General features: G+C 48.7%; 1 protein-coding gene across 3 annotated transcripts in view; it reads right to left on the bottom strand.

Moving 5' to 3' along the window:
- THSD4 (thrombospondin type 1 domain containing 4) overlaps positions 1–13,901 on the bottom strand; it is a 1,279,073-nt gene that overhangs the window by 758,414 nt on the left and 506,758 nt on the right. For all 3 annotated transcript variants that reach the window (XM_063926205.1, XM_063926204.1, XM_063926206.1), the window contains exon 6: positions 13,251–13,353. In XM_063926205.1, the coding sequence (XP_063782275.1) occupies positions 13,251–13,353 (103 nt within the window). The remainder of the gene's footprint in view (positions 1–13,250; positions 13,354–13,901) is intronic.

Here is a 13,901-nt window from a genome sequence, read left to right on the forward strand (position 1 = left end):
TTTTGATGTGTAAGTTCCTTAGAGAGAGATGCTAATCATTGGGTTTATGGGCTTGGAACTTGTTTCATGTACCTGATTTAATTGACATGCGAGCGACCTATGCAGGAAGGAAGACTGTTTGTATTGTAGCCTTCCTGTTGTGGTCTCAGACACTGGGTTTGCCTGGAGATGTGAATGAGACAGAAACATTGTGTTTTGAAGTTATGTGATAAATTTATCAATAGTGAATGTTAATCTGATACCAAACGCCTGTGTCAGAGGAAGGAGGATATTGTTTTATTGCACTTATATCCTTGTAAAATGTGATTTATTGGTATTTTGTAAAATAACCTGATTGGTTGGAGAAGACAGGGAGGGCTTACCTCCCTGTGATACTGTGTGGAAAACTGACATAAAAAGGAGACCTGCGTGCCTCCAGGTTGTAGTTATACCATCTTATTCTGCTGGAACATCTTGCTGTATGCTGTTGCCCCTAGCAATAGGGAAGAGTTCTCTTTAGAACTATATTTGAGCAAATAAACATCTTTGCCTCAAGACTGCTTCATCTTGTGACCAACAGGGTTAGGCCAAACCTAGCCCCGTCCTCCGGCTGTCCAGGGAAGCACCTAGCGTCTCCAAGCTCCGCCTTCCGCCAGCTACCGGTAGAGGCCTAGCAAGTGGCTAGTGGGGATTCGTCAGCACCACACAGGGGTGGTAAGGCAGTGCGTCGGCACATACAGAGCAGAACCGTGGTTCCAAACGCCACGGCAGGTTAGGAGTTTGGTGGTGGCAGCAAGAACCCGCCCACAGCGCAGTGGGTGGAGTCAGTAACAGGCGGTTACTGACGGTAAGCGGGAATCCCCTATGTGGTCAGGCCTCGTGCGGCTTGACCTTCCATTCTGTGCGCAGTCAACGGGACGCGGCAAGCGGCGAGTGCTTCCGTACGGTACCGTCCTGTCACAGAAATTGGTGGCAGCGGTGGGATAATCCCAGGCGGCTTTTCATCACCCGATTGGAGAAGCCGAGTTACTCAGGAGAGGAGTAACTGCAGCGCAGGAGAACGCACAAGATGGCGGAATTCAGCGGAATGTCCAAGGAGGATCTGGAGATCGTATGCCAGGGGAAGGGTGTGGATATCCCTTCCAACGCGTCCAGAAGCGTCATGAAGGCGGCGCTCAGGAGCGTGGAGGAGTCTCATCGGGCGGAGGTGGAAAGCACTGACGGCGTCAGCATCGCAGAGGACGGCCCAACAGTGGACCTTCGTAAGGAGCCGGTGAGAACCACAAGCCCCGCCCCCTCTCACAGCAGCAATGTTTCCCAGCAATCCCTAGCAGTGCCAGGATCCCAACGTCCCAGGGGGGGCGACCCGGATACCCTAGCAGATCGGCTAGCGGAATTGGGGGAAAGGGCAACGGAGCAAGAGCGCTTGATCATCATCCAGATGTGGCGTGATGAGCGGGCACCACAGGCCGTGGTACCCCGGGAGCCGTTGTCAGCTGTTGTACACAGATCAGGACGTATTCAGTTTGCCAAGTTTGCAGACAGTGATGGGGACATTGATGGACATTTACAAGTTTTTGAAAGGACTTGCAAATTACATGATCTACCCAAGTCAGAGTGGGTGAGACACCTTGTGCCCACTCTGCATGGAGAGGCCTTGGAGGCCTATCGAGGAGTGGCGACGGAGGACTGTGGGAACTACGACGAAGTCGCAAAGGCCCTCCTCCAGCGATTCTTCATCACTCCAGAGTCTTACAGGAAGAAATTCAGAGACTTGCCTAAGAATCCTAGCAGCACCCATGAGCAGTTCGCCACCCAGCTGCGGCAGTACGTGGTGAAGTGGGTGAAGGATTCGGAAGCCACTACATGGGACGCACTGATCGACCTGATCTGCAGGGAGCAGTTCTACCGCCGGTGCGCCCAGGAAGTGAAGGAGTGGGTGCTAGATCGGGAGCCACCCAGCTTAAAGATGGCTGCCCAATTAGCCGACAAGTATGTGGCAATTCGGCCACGGGGGCAGAAGCGCCCCGCCAGCAGCCAGCTCCAACAGACTGTACCACCAAGGGGACCACCCTCTTCAGCTCATCAACCCCAAAGACAAGCATCTTCCAACCCGGGTGCTCTTGGCCAGCAACCGCACCGCAGCGTCCCTGCAACTGATCAGAGATCATCGGTGCCACGACTGGAGAAGAAGTGCTACGGCTGTGGGAAAATCGGACATCTGAGGATGAACTGCCCTGCATCCCAAGCACCCCAGACTCGTGCCCCAAATCCGAGTGCTGGAGCCCGGATCGCTTGTTTGACGAGAGGAGATGAGCCTACAGAGACTATTCCCCCTCCAGTCAGTCCGATGGAGTGTGGCGAGAGACAGGTGCACTCTGCGGAGAGAGTCACCTGCATGGCCAAACAGCCCCTACACAACATGTGGAGGCACCTGCAGCCAGTCCACGTGGGACCCCTGCAGGGAGAAGGCCTAAGAGACTCTGGGGCCTCAATCACTGTGGTGAGCCCCCACCTTATAGATCCTGCTGCCGTATTGCAGGGTCGCACTGCCACGATCACCCTGGCAGAAGGAACAGAAAAAGCGGTTCCCATGGCAAGAGTCTACCTGGACTGGGGAGCTGGACCAGAGTTGCGAGAAGTTGCCGTCATGGATGGTCTCCCAACTGATGTGGTCCTAGGAAATGATCTGGGTGGTGGGATCGTCACTATGTTTGTTGGCGCCATTCCCCGGAGTCAAGTTCCAAACCCACCGTTGACATCAGCTACTCCAGCACAGCCCAGCCCAGAGGAAAAGACTACAGCTGCTAGACAACTGCCAGCACAGCCAACCACAGCATCAACCAGCCCAGAGGAAAAGATTACAGCGGCTAGATCAGCACATCGACCCCGCATGCCTTTTGCCTCTGGTATGCCCACGTCCCCTAGCAACGCAGAGGATGTCGGTTCCAGCTCGTTTGATCCTGTGGGGGTGCCCAATGATGTTCCTGACCCAAGTGGTTTGCCAACTCCGGCGGTGAGTATGAGAAACCACACTGACTTTTCCATGACTGACCCCTACCAGACTGACCCTAGTAGTCCCCACCTAGATCCCCCTGTAGAGTGTCCCAATTTAGGAGAGATTGAGGGCCACAGGCAGGAGTTTAGGGAGGCTCAACTCTCTGACCCGTCCCCGAAAGGCATGAGGCGCCACTCTGGCAGCGGCCTTGACAGGGTTGGGGCGGGGAGGTTGACCTGGCGGGAAGGGTTAAGGTACAGGGTAGCCAGGAAAGTGGGAGGGGATAGACCAGATAGGGAATGTGTCCAACTGGTCCCCTCAGGGAACGTTCCTGCGCAACCGGTGTCGGTTGCCAGCGAAACCCCTTTGGACAGCAACCCGGAGACAGACCGTACCCTGAAGTGCCTGACACAGAGCTTACCCTGGTCTGGAATGTCGGATGACGCCCAGACCACAGGTAAGGCTGGTGCCATGCGTTGGCAGCCGGGGCACTCCAGCGGTTGTGTTGTCTCTGGGCCTCTGCCCATAGGAGAACCCTTGCAGCAAGTTGCTGTGGACATAGCAGGTCCCTTGCCTGTGCACAGTAGATCGGGGAAGACACGCAGCCTCCCTGTAGTGGATGCCACACAGGATCCAGAGGCTGGTGGTCTGGCCGCCATCACTGTGGCACAGGTAGTGGACGAGGAGGGAAGAGTAGGCCTAGGTGACAGGGTAGGTTTCCCGAGTCATAGGTCGACAGAAGAGGATTGGAGGGCAGGTCTGACAGTTAGGGCAGACCGTTGCCAGATAGGTACGACGGAGGTGCAATGCCTGGGGCACCATGTGGGAGGAGACAGGGGTAGGCCCAACCCAGAGGGGGTGGAGGCAACCAGAGGCTGTCCCCGACCCACATCACCCAGACCGGTACTGACCTTAGAACCTGTAAGGCCCTACGGACATGTTGTCATTGACTTTAGTCCTGTAGTGAACCCCTTGACAGAGGTGGCTAGGAAGGGCATTCCCAAGTCAGTGGACTTTGCACCCGCTTGCGAGTTGGCATTCCAGTCATTGAAGAAGGCTCGGGTACCCGCTCCAGTGCTGATGGCGCACATTCTTGACCAGGACTGTGTGTTACGAACTATTGCGCCACTGCACGGACTGGGAGCTGTACCGAGCCAGAAAGAGCCATATGGGCAGGAGCACCCTGTGGCCTGTTTGAGCAGGAAACTGCTATTGTGGGAGGTGGGGTATGCCACAGTTGGGACACCTTGGGTGGCACTTGGTAGGAACCGGCCCCCCACCGTGGTGACTTACCACCTACCTGTTAGGTGGCTGCAACCTACCTTGGGGGAATTGGACAGACTTTTGTGGTGGAGCCTTGAACTTGGACTTCAGGTGGACTATTTGAACATTGTGCACCCACGAAGAGAGGCCCACTGCACTATGGATGAACTGTCTAGGCCGGAGCCTACACACCCTAGGTAGCGTCCCCTTCAACACAAGGGACTGCGGGACCAGGACCCAAATCGTTGGGACATGGGTCCCTGGTTGACCCGCTTGAATGGGGGGGAAGGAATGTGGCCGGAGAGACTAGCCAGCCACACGTGTAATGGCGTCTGCGGTACTGAAGGGGTTAACCCTCGTGCCCAGCGCCATGTTGCGGACTGTTTAAAAGTTTGTTGAATCATGTGTTTTACTTTTAACATGTCATATGTAGTGCTCTGTGCACTATTGCAGGAATGCATGTGTAACTGTATCTATTTTATATTCAAGACAGGCTTGGTGTATATTTAAAGGAAAAATGCAGTTACTATAGATGTCTGAATACGCATCTCTTATCCTCTGGAAATAGGAAGTGGCATGCTAATGGCCCTGTTCTATCAGAGAGGTGTGAAGGACAATACCTTTTGATGTGTAAGTTCCTTAGAGAGAGATGCTAATCATTGGGTTTATGGGCTTGGAACTTGTTTCATGTACCTGATTTAATTGACATGCGAGCGACCTATGCAGGAAGGAAGACTGTTTGTATTGTAGCCTTCCTGTTGTGGTCTCAGACACTGGGTTTGCCTGGAGATGTGAATGAGACAGAAACATTGTGTTTTGAAGTTATGTGATAAATTTATCAATAGTGAATGTTAATCTGATACCAAACGCCTGTGTCAGAGGAAGGAGGATATTGTTTTATTGCACTTATATCCTTGTAAAATGTGATTTATTGGTATTTTGTAAAATAACCTGATTGGTTGGAGAAGACAGGGAGGGCTTACCTCCCTGTGATACTGTGTGGAAAACTGACATAAAAAGGAGACCTGCGTGCCTCCAGGTTGTAGTTATACCATCTTATTCTGCTGGAACATCTTGCTGTATGCTGTTGCCCCTAGCAATAGGGAAGAGTTCTCTTTAGAACTATATTTGAGCAAATAAACATCTTTGCCTCAAGACTGCTTCATCTTGTGACCAACAGGGTTAGGCCAAACCTAGCCCCGTCCTCCGGCTGTCCAGGGAAGCACCTAGCGTCTCCAAGCTCCGCCTTCCGCCAGCTACCGGTAGAGGCCTAGCAAGTGGCTAGTGGGGATTCGTCAGCACCACACAGGGGTGGTAAGGCAGTGCGTCGGCACATACAGAGCAGAACCGTGGTTCCAAACGCCACGGCAGGTTAGGAGTTTGGTGGTGGCAGCAAGAACCCGCCCACAGCGCAGTGGGTGGAGTCAGTAACAGGCGGTTACTGACGGTAAGCGGGAATCCCCTATGTGGTCAGGCCTCGTGCGGCTTGACCTTCCATTCTGTGCGCAGTCAACGGGACGCGGCAAGCGGCGAGTGCTTCCGTACGGTACCGTCCTGTCACAGAAAGTAAATGGATGTGAAAATAGTGTACTGTACCAAAAGAGACAGCAAATATTTGGATTCTTCTCAGTGGCGTAAGTTCGTCACAGTTGCCCGGAGGCAAGATAAATATTGGTGCCCCCCTATTTCCTATATTAAGATGTATGTATGTATGTATGTATGTATGTATGTATGTATGTATGTATGTTACATATATATACATAGTGTGTGTGTGTGTGTGTGTGTGTGTGTGTGTGTGTGTGTGTGTGTGTGTGTGTGTGTGTGGTGTTCTGGAAAAAATGTATATACTGTATTTATACATTTAATTGTCTTTTATGTTAAATCACACATTTCTTAGCAGTCATACCTAGGATTAGAACCCATGACCTGTTACACTAACAGCAGACACTTTACTGATGGAGTCATTTGCTCCTGTAGAGGAAGTATGAGAATTCTAACTATATGAAGTTATGTGTAATTGTCAGAGAAGTATCTTCATATAGTTAAAATTCTCATATTTCTTATACAGGAGCAAACAGCTTCATCAGTAAGGTGCCTGCTTCCAGTGTAATAGGTTGTGGTTTCTAATCCTGGGTATGACACTTGTAAAATGTGTATCTATCTACAGTATAATAAAAAGGGTGTGATGTGTAAGGTGCAGGGACCAGTGAGGAAGTCGGCCACTGAAAAGACAGCGACAGCTATCAATTAACTTAATTCAGTGGTGTCACAGAATGGGAGGAGAGGTGCCCCCCTTCAGAGCAGGAGCCCGGCGGCAGATGTCTTTGTTGCCTCCCAGAGTTCTATGTGTATACTACTGCCAGCTGTGATTGCAGAGTAATAGTATACACCAATGGATACCTCTAAAACCCCATACACACTAGACGAGAAAGTAAATGATCTCGCGCAGAAGGGCCAATCTGAGCGAGATCTTTTACAATCTCATCCAGTGTGTACAGTCAATGTACAGACGAGGGAGGTCCTCGTTAACAACAGCCATGCTGCAGATGCAGAATGGGAAAAATTCCCCCCGACGCCCCCCCACCACCACCGTAGCTCCCTTCCCCGCCGGCATCGGCAAGTGTGTATGCACTTGCCAATGCCGGCACCCCGCCGGGTCCATGCTGCTGCCAATATCGGGGTCGGCGGGGGTCGTCTAGTGTGTATGGGGCTTACGTCACGAAAACAGCCCAGCACTTAACCAGTGGGGTTGTTTATTAAGCAGTTATGCAATTTGCACAGCCATACTCACAGTTATGCATATAGGCATCAGAATGTAATGGAATCCGAGATCGCCAGAGGTGCGGGATGCCGGCCAATCTCAGATTTTTTTTTTTTAAGGGGCAATCATTTACAAGGCAAAACCATGCCTTGTAAGAGATTGTTCCTTTAAAAAAATGTCCGAAATTGGACAGCATACCGCACCTCTGGCAATCTCAGATTCCATAACATCCTACCGACAGACATTTTGCATGGAGCTGAGCATATGAATAGTATACAGGAAACCAGATGGTGGCTGTATATGGGTAGTGGTAGTGGTGCATATATAAGCGGTAAAAATAATAAATTGGTGGAATCACAGGGGTGCAGAAAGTGTGTGAAGCAGTTTTAGAGTATCCCATTCTTATTACCAGGTGGGACCTTTATAATGACAAAGAAAGGAGATGGTGCACTCTCTGGGTACTAAACACTTGAATATGCAATATAAAATATGTTCTTAATAACCCTTAGACTTTAAAATATCATACATACAGTATTAACAGGCTATTTATTGATCCAAAATACTTAAATATAGAAATCCACGGGAATAAATAAATGACAATAACTACAATATGCAATTGGAAACAAAATAAAGGTAATTCCAAGATGGTATGCGCTGGGATCCCCTGGAACACAGGGTCACTGGAATCTCCAGTGGGGAAAGGTATGTCCCATGCAAAAGTCCAGTGCAGTCACAAAATCACTCCCAATGCATTTCAACATCCATGTGGGTCCTTTTCTAGGCATAGGTACAGACATATGCTGTGGAGGCAGGTGTATCTACAACATGCATCATAGAAAAAGGCATTTAAAAAAAAATTCAGCACACTCATGCTGAGAGTGTGACCATCAGGGCCGGATCTAGACCTTGTGGCGCCCAGGGCGAAAAAATAGGGGTGTGGCTTCATGGAAAAGGGGCGTGGTCAGTTATGCCCCCTGTAGCTGTGCCCCCAGTACTGTGTCCCCTGTAGCTGTGCTCACAGTAGTATTGCCCCAAGTACTGTGCCCTGTAGAGTTGTGCCCCCCAGTAGTATTGCCCCCAGTAGTGTGCGCCCTGCAGAGTTGTGCCAGTGCTGTAACTAGACATTTTAGTGCTGTGTGCAGGAAACAGCTTCGGCGCCCTCCCCCCCCCCCCCCCCCCCATAGTGAGAGTAGGGCCAGTGTGCGCAGTAGGCGTGCGTAAACAATATAGGGGTGTGGCTTCATTGGGAAAGGGAGTGACCACAAAATAATACCAATTCATATTACGCTGCACAGTAGTCTCTATTATTCAAATTACGCCACACAGTAGCACCACTTACATACATTACACCAGGTTGATCCCATGTGACACATTATGGCAGGCAGAGTCCCCATTTATACAGTATGGCAGGCAGATTCCCCTTTTAACATTATGGCAGGTAGAGTCCCCTTTTTACATATTACACCAGGCAGAGTCCCCATTTTACACATTACGGCAGGCAGAGTCCCCTTTTTACACATTGTGCCAGGCAGAGTCCCCTTTTTACACATTGTGCCATGCAGAGTCCCCTTTTTACATATTACGCCATGCAGAGTCCCCTTTTTACATATTACGCCAGGCAGAGTCCCTTTTTTACACATTACGGTAGCAGAGTCCCCTTTTTTTACACATTACACCAGGCAGAGTCCCCTTTTTACATATTGCGCCAGGCAGAGTCCACTTTTTACACATTACGGCAGGCAGAGTCTACTTTTTACACATTATGGCAGGCAGAGTCCCCTTTTTACACATTACGGTAGGCAGAGTCCCCTTTTTACACATTACGGCAGGCAGAGTCCCCTTTACACACATTACAGCAGGCAAAGTCCCCTTTTTACACATTACAGCAGGCAGAGTCCTCTTTTACACATTATGGCAGGCAGAGTCCCCTTTTTACACATTATGGCAGGCCACTCACATAGGTCCTGAGCAGGTGGCAAAGCAGGCACAAAGAGCTGGTGGGGCTTAAGGACCAGCGTTGGAAGACACTACAGGTGTCTGGATGCAGGGGAGCGGCGGGACCTGTAAAAAGTCCAGGCCCCATAGCAGCCGCATCCCCTGTCATGCTCAACTGAAAACTCTGGGATGCTAAGGCTGCAAGATAAGGGCGGGTGATGGGATCGGGCACTATTGCCCGAGCCATGGCTCACCATGTGGGGGAGGAGGGAGAGGGTGATCAGGGCCGGCTGCTGGGGAGGGATCGGGCATTGCTGCCCGCACCGTGGCTCACCAAGTGGGAGAGGAGGGAGGGGGTGATCAGGGTCGGCTGCTGGGAAGGGATCGGGCATTGCTGCCCGCGACGTGGCTCACCGAGCGGGAGAGGAGAGAGGGGGTGATCAGGGCCAGCTGCTGGGAAGGGATCGGGCATTGCTGCCCGCACCACGGCTCACCGAGCGGGAGAGGGGGGAGTGGGTGATCAGGGCTGGCTGCTGGGAAGGGATCGGGCATTGCTGCCCGCACCGCAGTTCACAGAGCAGGGGAGGAGGTGTACAGGGTCGGCTGCTGGGAAGGGATCGGGCATTGCTGCCGCAGCTCACTTTATCCTCCACTGGGGGGAGAAGGGATGGGATGGTCAGGCGGTAGAGGGATGGCACAAAGAGTAGCACAGATTGCGGCTGCCGTACACAGCGCTTACCAGCTGTACCATGTGGACAAACATTGCTGCATGTAAGTATGGTGTTGCCGGTGGTACTGCGCCCCCAGTACAGATGCGCTGTGTGCCAGGCGCCACTGGCACACACCTAGTTACGGCCCTGAGTTATGCCCCCAGTACTGTGCCCCCTGTAGAGTTGTGCGCCCTAGTTGCACCGCTTACAAAAAAATAAAAAAATAAAAATTAATACTTACAATCCCCGCTCCTGCTTCCCGACCACTGCTGCCCTCAATCTCTGGGTGTCGGGTGTGCAATGACTTCATTGCACACTGTACAGCACCGGCATAGTAGTGTATCTTGCCACGGCGGCGGCGCCCCGGGCATAAATCCTGCTTGCCCGTAGCAAGATCCACTACTGGTGACCATACCTCCACCGTAACAAGGTCACAGCCCTAACCCACCAGCAAGACCTTTAATGTTGTAGGGTGTACTAGAAATCTTATTGATATGGTTCAATGGCCATCACTGAACTCCTGTTCATATACAAGAAAGGATGGAGTACCATTTCAGATATCAGATTTCTTTTCAATTACAGAGATACAATAAATAGTTTAGCAGATTGCCACAGTTGCCAAGAAGAGCTAAATCTTTGAGGCATATTCAATTGTCATCGTAATTTTGGGCAAAAAAAATTATGTGAGAATGTTAACCATTTTTCAGTTACCACATCTATGAGTGCTCCCAACAACCGCAGTATTACATTTTTAAAACTGGTCACAATTTTTTTTATGGTCAAAACCCGCAGGGGAGAAAACATTTTTTTAAATCAGCCTGCTACCCAGAATTACTGAATGCACAGCCCGCTTCCTGCCGCCCATGACCTCTACTCACCTCCAGCAGACATGCCCTACATTCCCAGCTCACAGCAAAAACACAAGCAGCATCACACACACACACGCAGCAGCAGCACCCACACACACACACACACACACACACACACACACACACACACCGGCAGCGCACACAGGAGTATTTACCAGAGTCCAGGGTGCTTAGTACAAAGACTGTGGAAGATTTCAGCATTTCAGGGCAGTTGCTAGAAGGTAAGTAATTATAGCCTAACTAAGCTAATTGGTAACTTCCAATTGCTTAAATAGTCATTGGGAGAGGGCAGGGGTGGATTGGGATGGTGAATTTATGGAAGCAGCCCTAATGGGGGTGTGGTATGATTGGGGGGGGGGGGGTCATAACAGAATGAATGGGGACAATGCAGTGTACTGAGGGACAGATGTATTAACCTGGAGAAGGCATAAGGAAGTGATAAACCAGTGATATGTGCAAGGTGATACAAGGTGATAAAGGCACCAGCCAATCAGATCCTAACTGTTGATTTACATAATAGAGCTGATTGGCTGGTGCCTTTATCACCTTGCACATATCACTGGTTTATCACTTCCTTATGCCTTCTCCAGATTAATACATCTGTCCCTGAGTGTGGTTGGCTGCCTCTCATGCGAGAGGTGGGGCCACCCAGTGTCAGACTGAGGAATTGGGGGCCCACAAGGAAAATGCATATAGTAGGGGCCCATGCTTAGAGCTTTGGCTGTATGATTCACCCCAGACAGTGTCTGTTGGCCAATCCGACCCTGTGGCACATGGCAACAAACAAACAGGCCCCACACACACGGCTTAGCAGGAATCTTCCTAGTAATCCCTATGGCCAATCCACCACCAGGAGAGTGGGTCCAATACATATTTTAGAAAAAATTGGACTTGCACAGAAGCTACGTAACCCCCCTCCCCCCCCAACCCCCAAAAAATAATAATAAAAATGGCGCCACGGGGGGAAAGAATAAAAAGAACGCTCACCCAGTTGAATACAGAAAACCTTATGCCTTTGGGAAAACCCGCAGTAAAACTTATTAGTATACATTTCATACTGTCATAATATTTGTCTGTCTGCCCATATGTTGAGTGGCATATCATTGATGAGCTATGACCTACATCAATCATATCTACAAAGAAATAATTATGTACATATACTTTATAACTTTAACTATTGTAATCTTTCCTAAGTAAACTGGATACAAAATCCTAGTACAGTATGTTTTCATTAGAAAGCCTAATATTTGTCTAAAAGCAGCATGACATTATATTTTGGATTGGATATAAAGAGAGCATGAATCAGATGGATATAAACTCAGCTTTTCAAGTCCCAGAGGAGAGGAGAAATGATATTGCCTTGGACATTTAGACAATAACTGGCAAAGAACAATGTCATTAAAATTTGATTATGTAAAATAAAAGTTTATTTCTTCTTGCAACCTGGATGCAGCTTTTATTTCCGATTAATTTGTAATATATCTTAGATACCATAACTGAATATAGGAAAATTAAGGCGCATTCTATATATACAACTATAAGAGTTTGGCTTGCAAGCAGAACGGTTTTGATCAAAATACTAGTACAGTACCTTACATCAGGGCAGTTATAACAGCTGTGTAGGCCCTGGGCAAAGCAATGCACTGGTGCCCCTACCCATCTTCCAGCAGTAGGAGTGGGGGGTGCTATCAGTTGCAGCTTTGATGTCCCGTTCTATATTCTGCTCAGCATGTAGGACAGGGAGCAGTAATTTCTGCTAATTACTCCTTTACTGCACAGATGGTGGGAGGGAGAACACTAAACTGTAGAAGGGGGCATTGGGCTGAATGAAGGGCCCCGGTACATGACTTCCAGAGTGGTAGGGGTTGTTTAATTTACAGGGGAGGGGTGGATTGTGGAGTGACCTTAATATTCATAATTTTCTGATGGGAGGACAGCTTGCTTGACTGCAGATATCTCCAGTTCCCGGAAATATATTTCTTAGCTTTCAATGGGATAAAAATCTAAAGAGTCCCACCTTTCAGGAGGTACTGGGGACTTGGGGATCAGAGTTCAGGAGAAAGAGCAATCCACCAACAAATATATAAAACTGCATATCAGATGTGTGGAGCTGGAGCAGGGAACAGCTGCTGGAAGGCTGATATCTCTGGTTCTGGGTAAAGTGGAGACAAGCTGCCAGTGTCCCTGAAAGGAGAGGGTCACAGTTTTTGGATTATACCCTCAGAAAACCTCTAAGTCAGACAGAACCCGAGATATCTGGCTGGGAAGAGCAATTAACAGGCTTGGATGGGGACCACTGCTTTAAAGTCGGATATCTCCAGTTCCCCAGGGCCAATTTCCAAAAATCTGATACCCCTGGAAAAAGGGGAACCTCAGCTATCAGCCTGGTGCCCTTATACTCCTGGGACCCTTGGGCAAGTGCCCATAGAGCCCATACGAAAAGACGGCCCTACCTTATACAGTACTTTTATGTTACAAGTTATATAGAAATTTTAATTAGCGAAAAAAAGCATTGACAGCAATGTTATGAATAATATGTGGTTTTATACACATAGGCCATTTATATTTCCAGGTAACGCGCACCCTGAATAGTATATGTTTTACCACTTTGCTAATCATTTGTCATTTATGATGATAAAGAGATGAAAACAGATTAATAACACCATGTAATAGTATTAGAGTATTAATGATGATAATAATAATAATAATAATAATAATAAATAATAATATTTTACCATCAGAGAACGGTTCCCATTCATACAGTCGACCCATAAAGGGTTTGTTGTTATAAGATGCGCACTGCACTTCTCTTGTGCCTCTGTTGTTTCCAGGACACAACTGTGAAAACAAATAACCATACAGGAGTTTATAATGTTGTTCTCCAAAGGAGCAAAAACGTGTATAATTTACAACCAAATTTTAAACAATGAATTTACTATACTGTATATGAATTTTATATATAATGTATATCTTAAACTAACACTTTAAAATACAAACTATATTAGTTACTCTTACATTTACAGAAATGAATGGGCACACTACCTAAACTTAATACTGTACCAGGAGCCAGATGTTCTAGATGTATACTAGTCCAAATATAAAAGTATAGGGAGAGGTTAGGTGGCAGTGGGACGGGACTGGACCTTTATTGAATGCCTTGGGCCGGCATCAACCAGTTTTGTCTCAGTGTACTATGAGGATGAATCATTAAAGCATTGATCCTACTTGATAGGGATTTCCAGCAATGGCAAGACATTTCCACGCCATTTGTTCGCGTAGAGATCGCATGGCCCTGCATCGTTCTGTGATAAAGGCTGGAAATCCCTCTGAACAACCAGTGGCAAGACATTTCCACGAAGTGCAACACCAGCTCTCTGATCTCAAGC

The sequence above is a fragment of the Pseudophryne corroboree genome, chromosome 6 (genome assembly GCF_028390025.1).
Source record: "Pseudophryne corroboree isolate aPseCor3 chromosome 6, aPseCor3.hap2, whole genome shotgun sequence".
Classification (NCBI taxonomy): Eukaryota; Metazoa; Chordata; class Amphibia; order Anura; family Myobatrachidae; genus Pseudophryne; species Pseudophryne corroboree.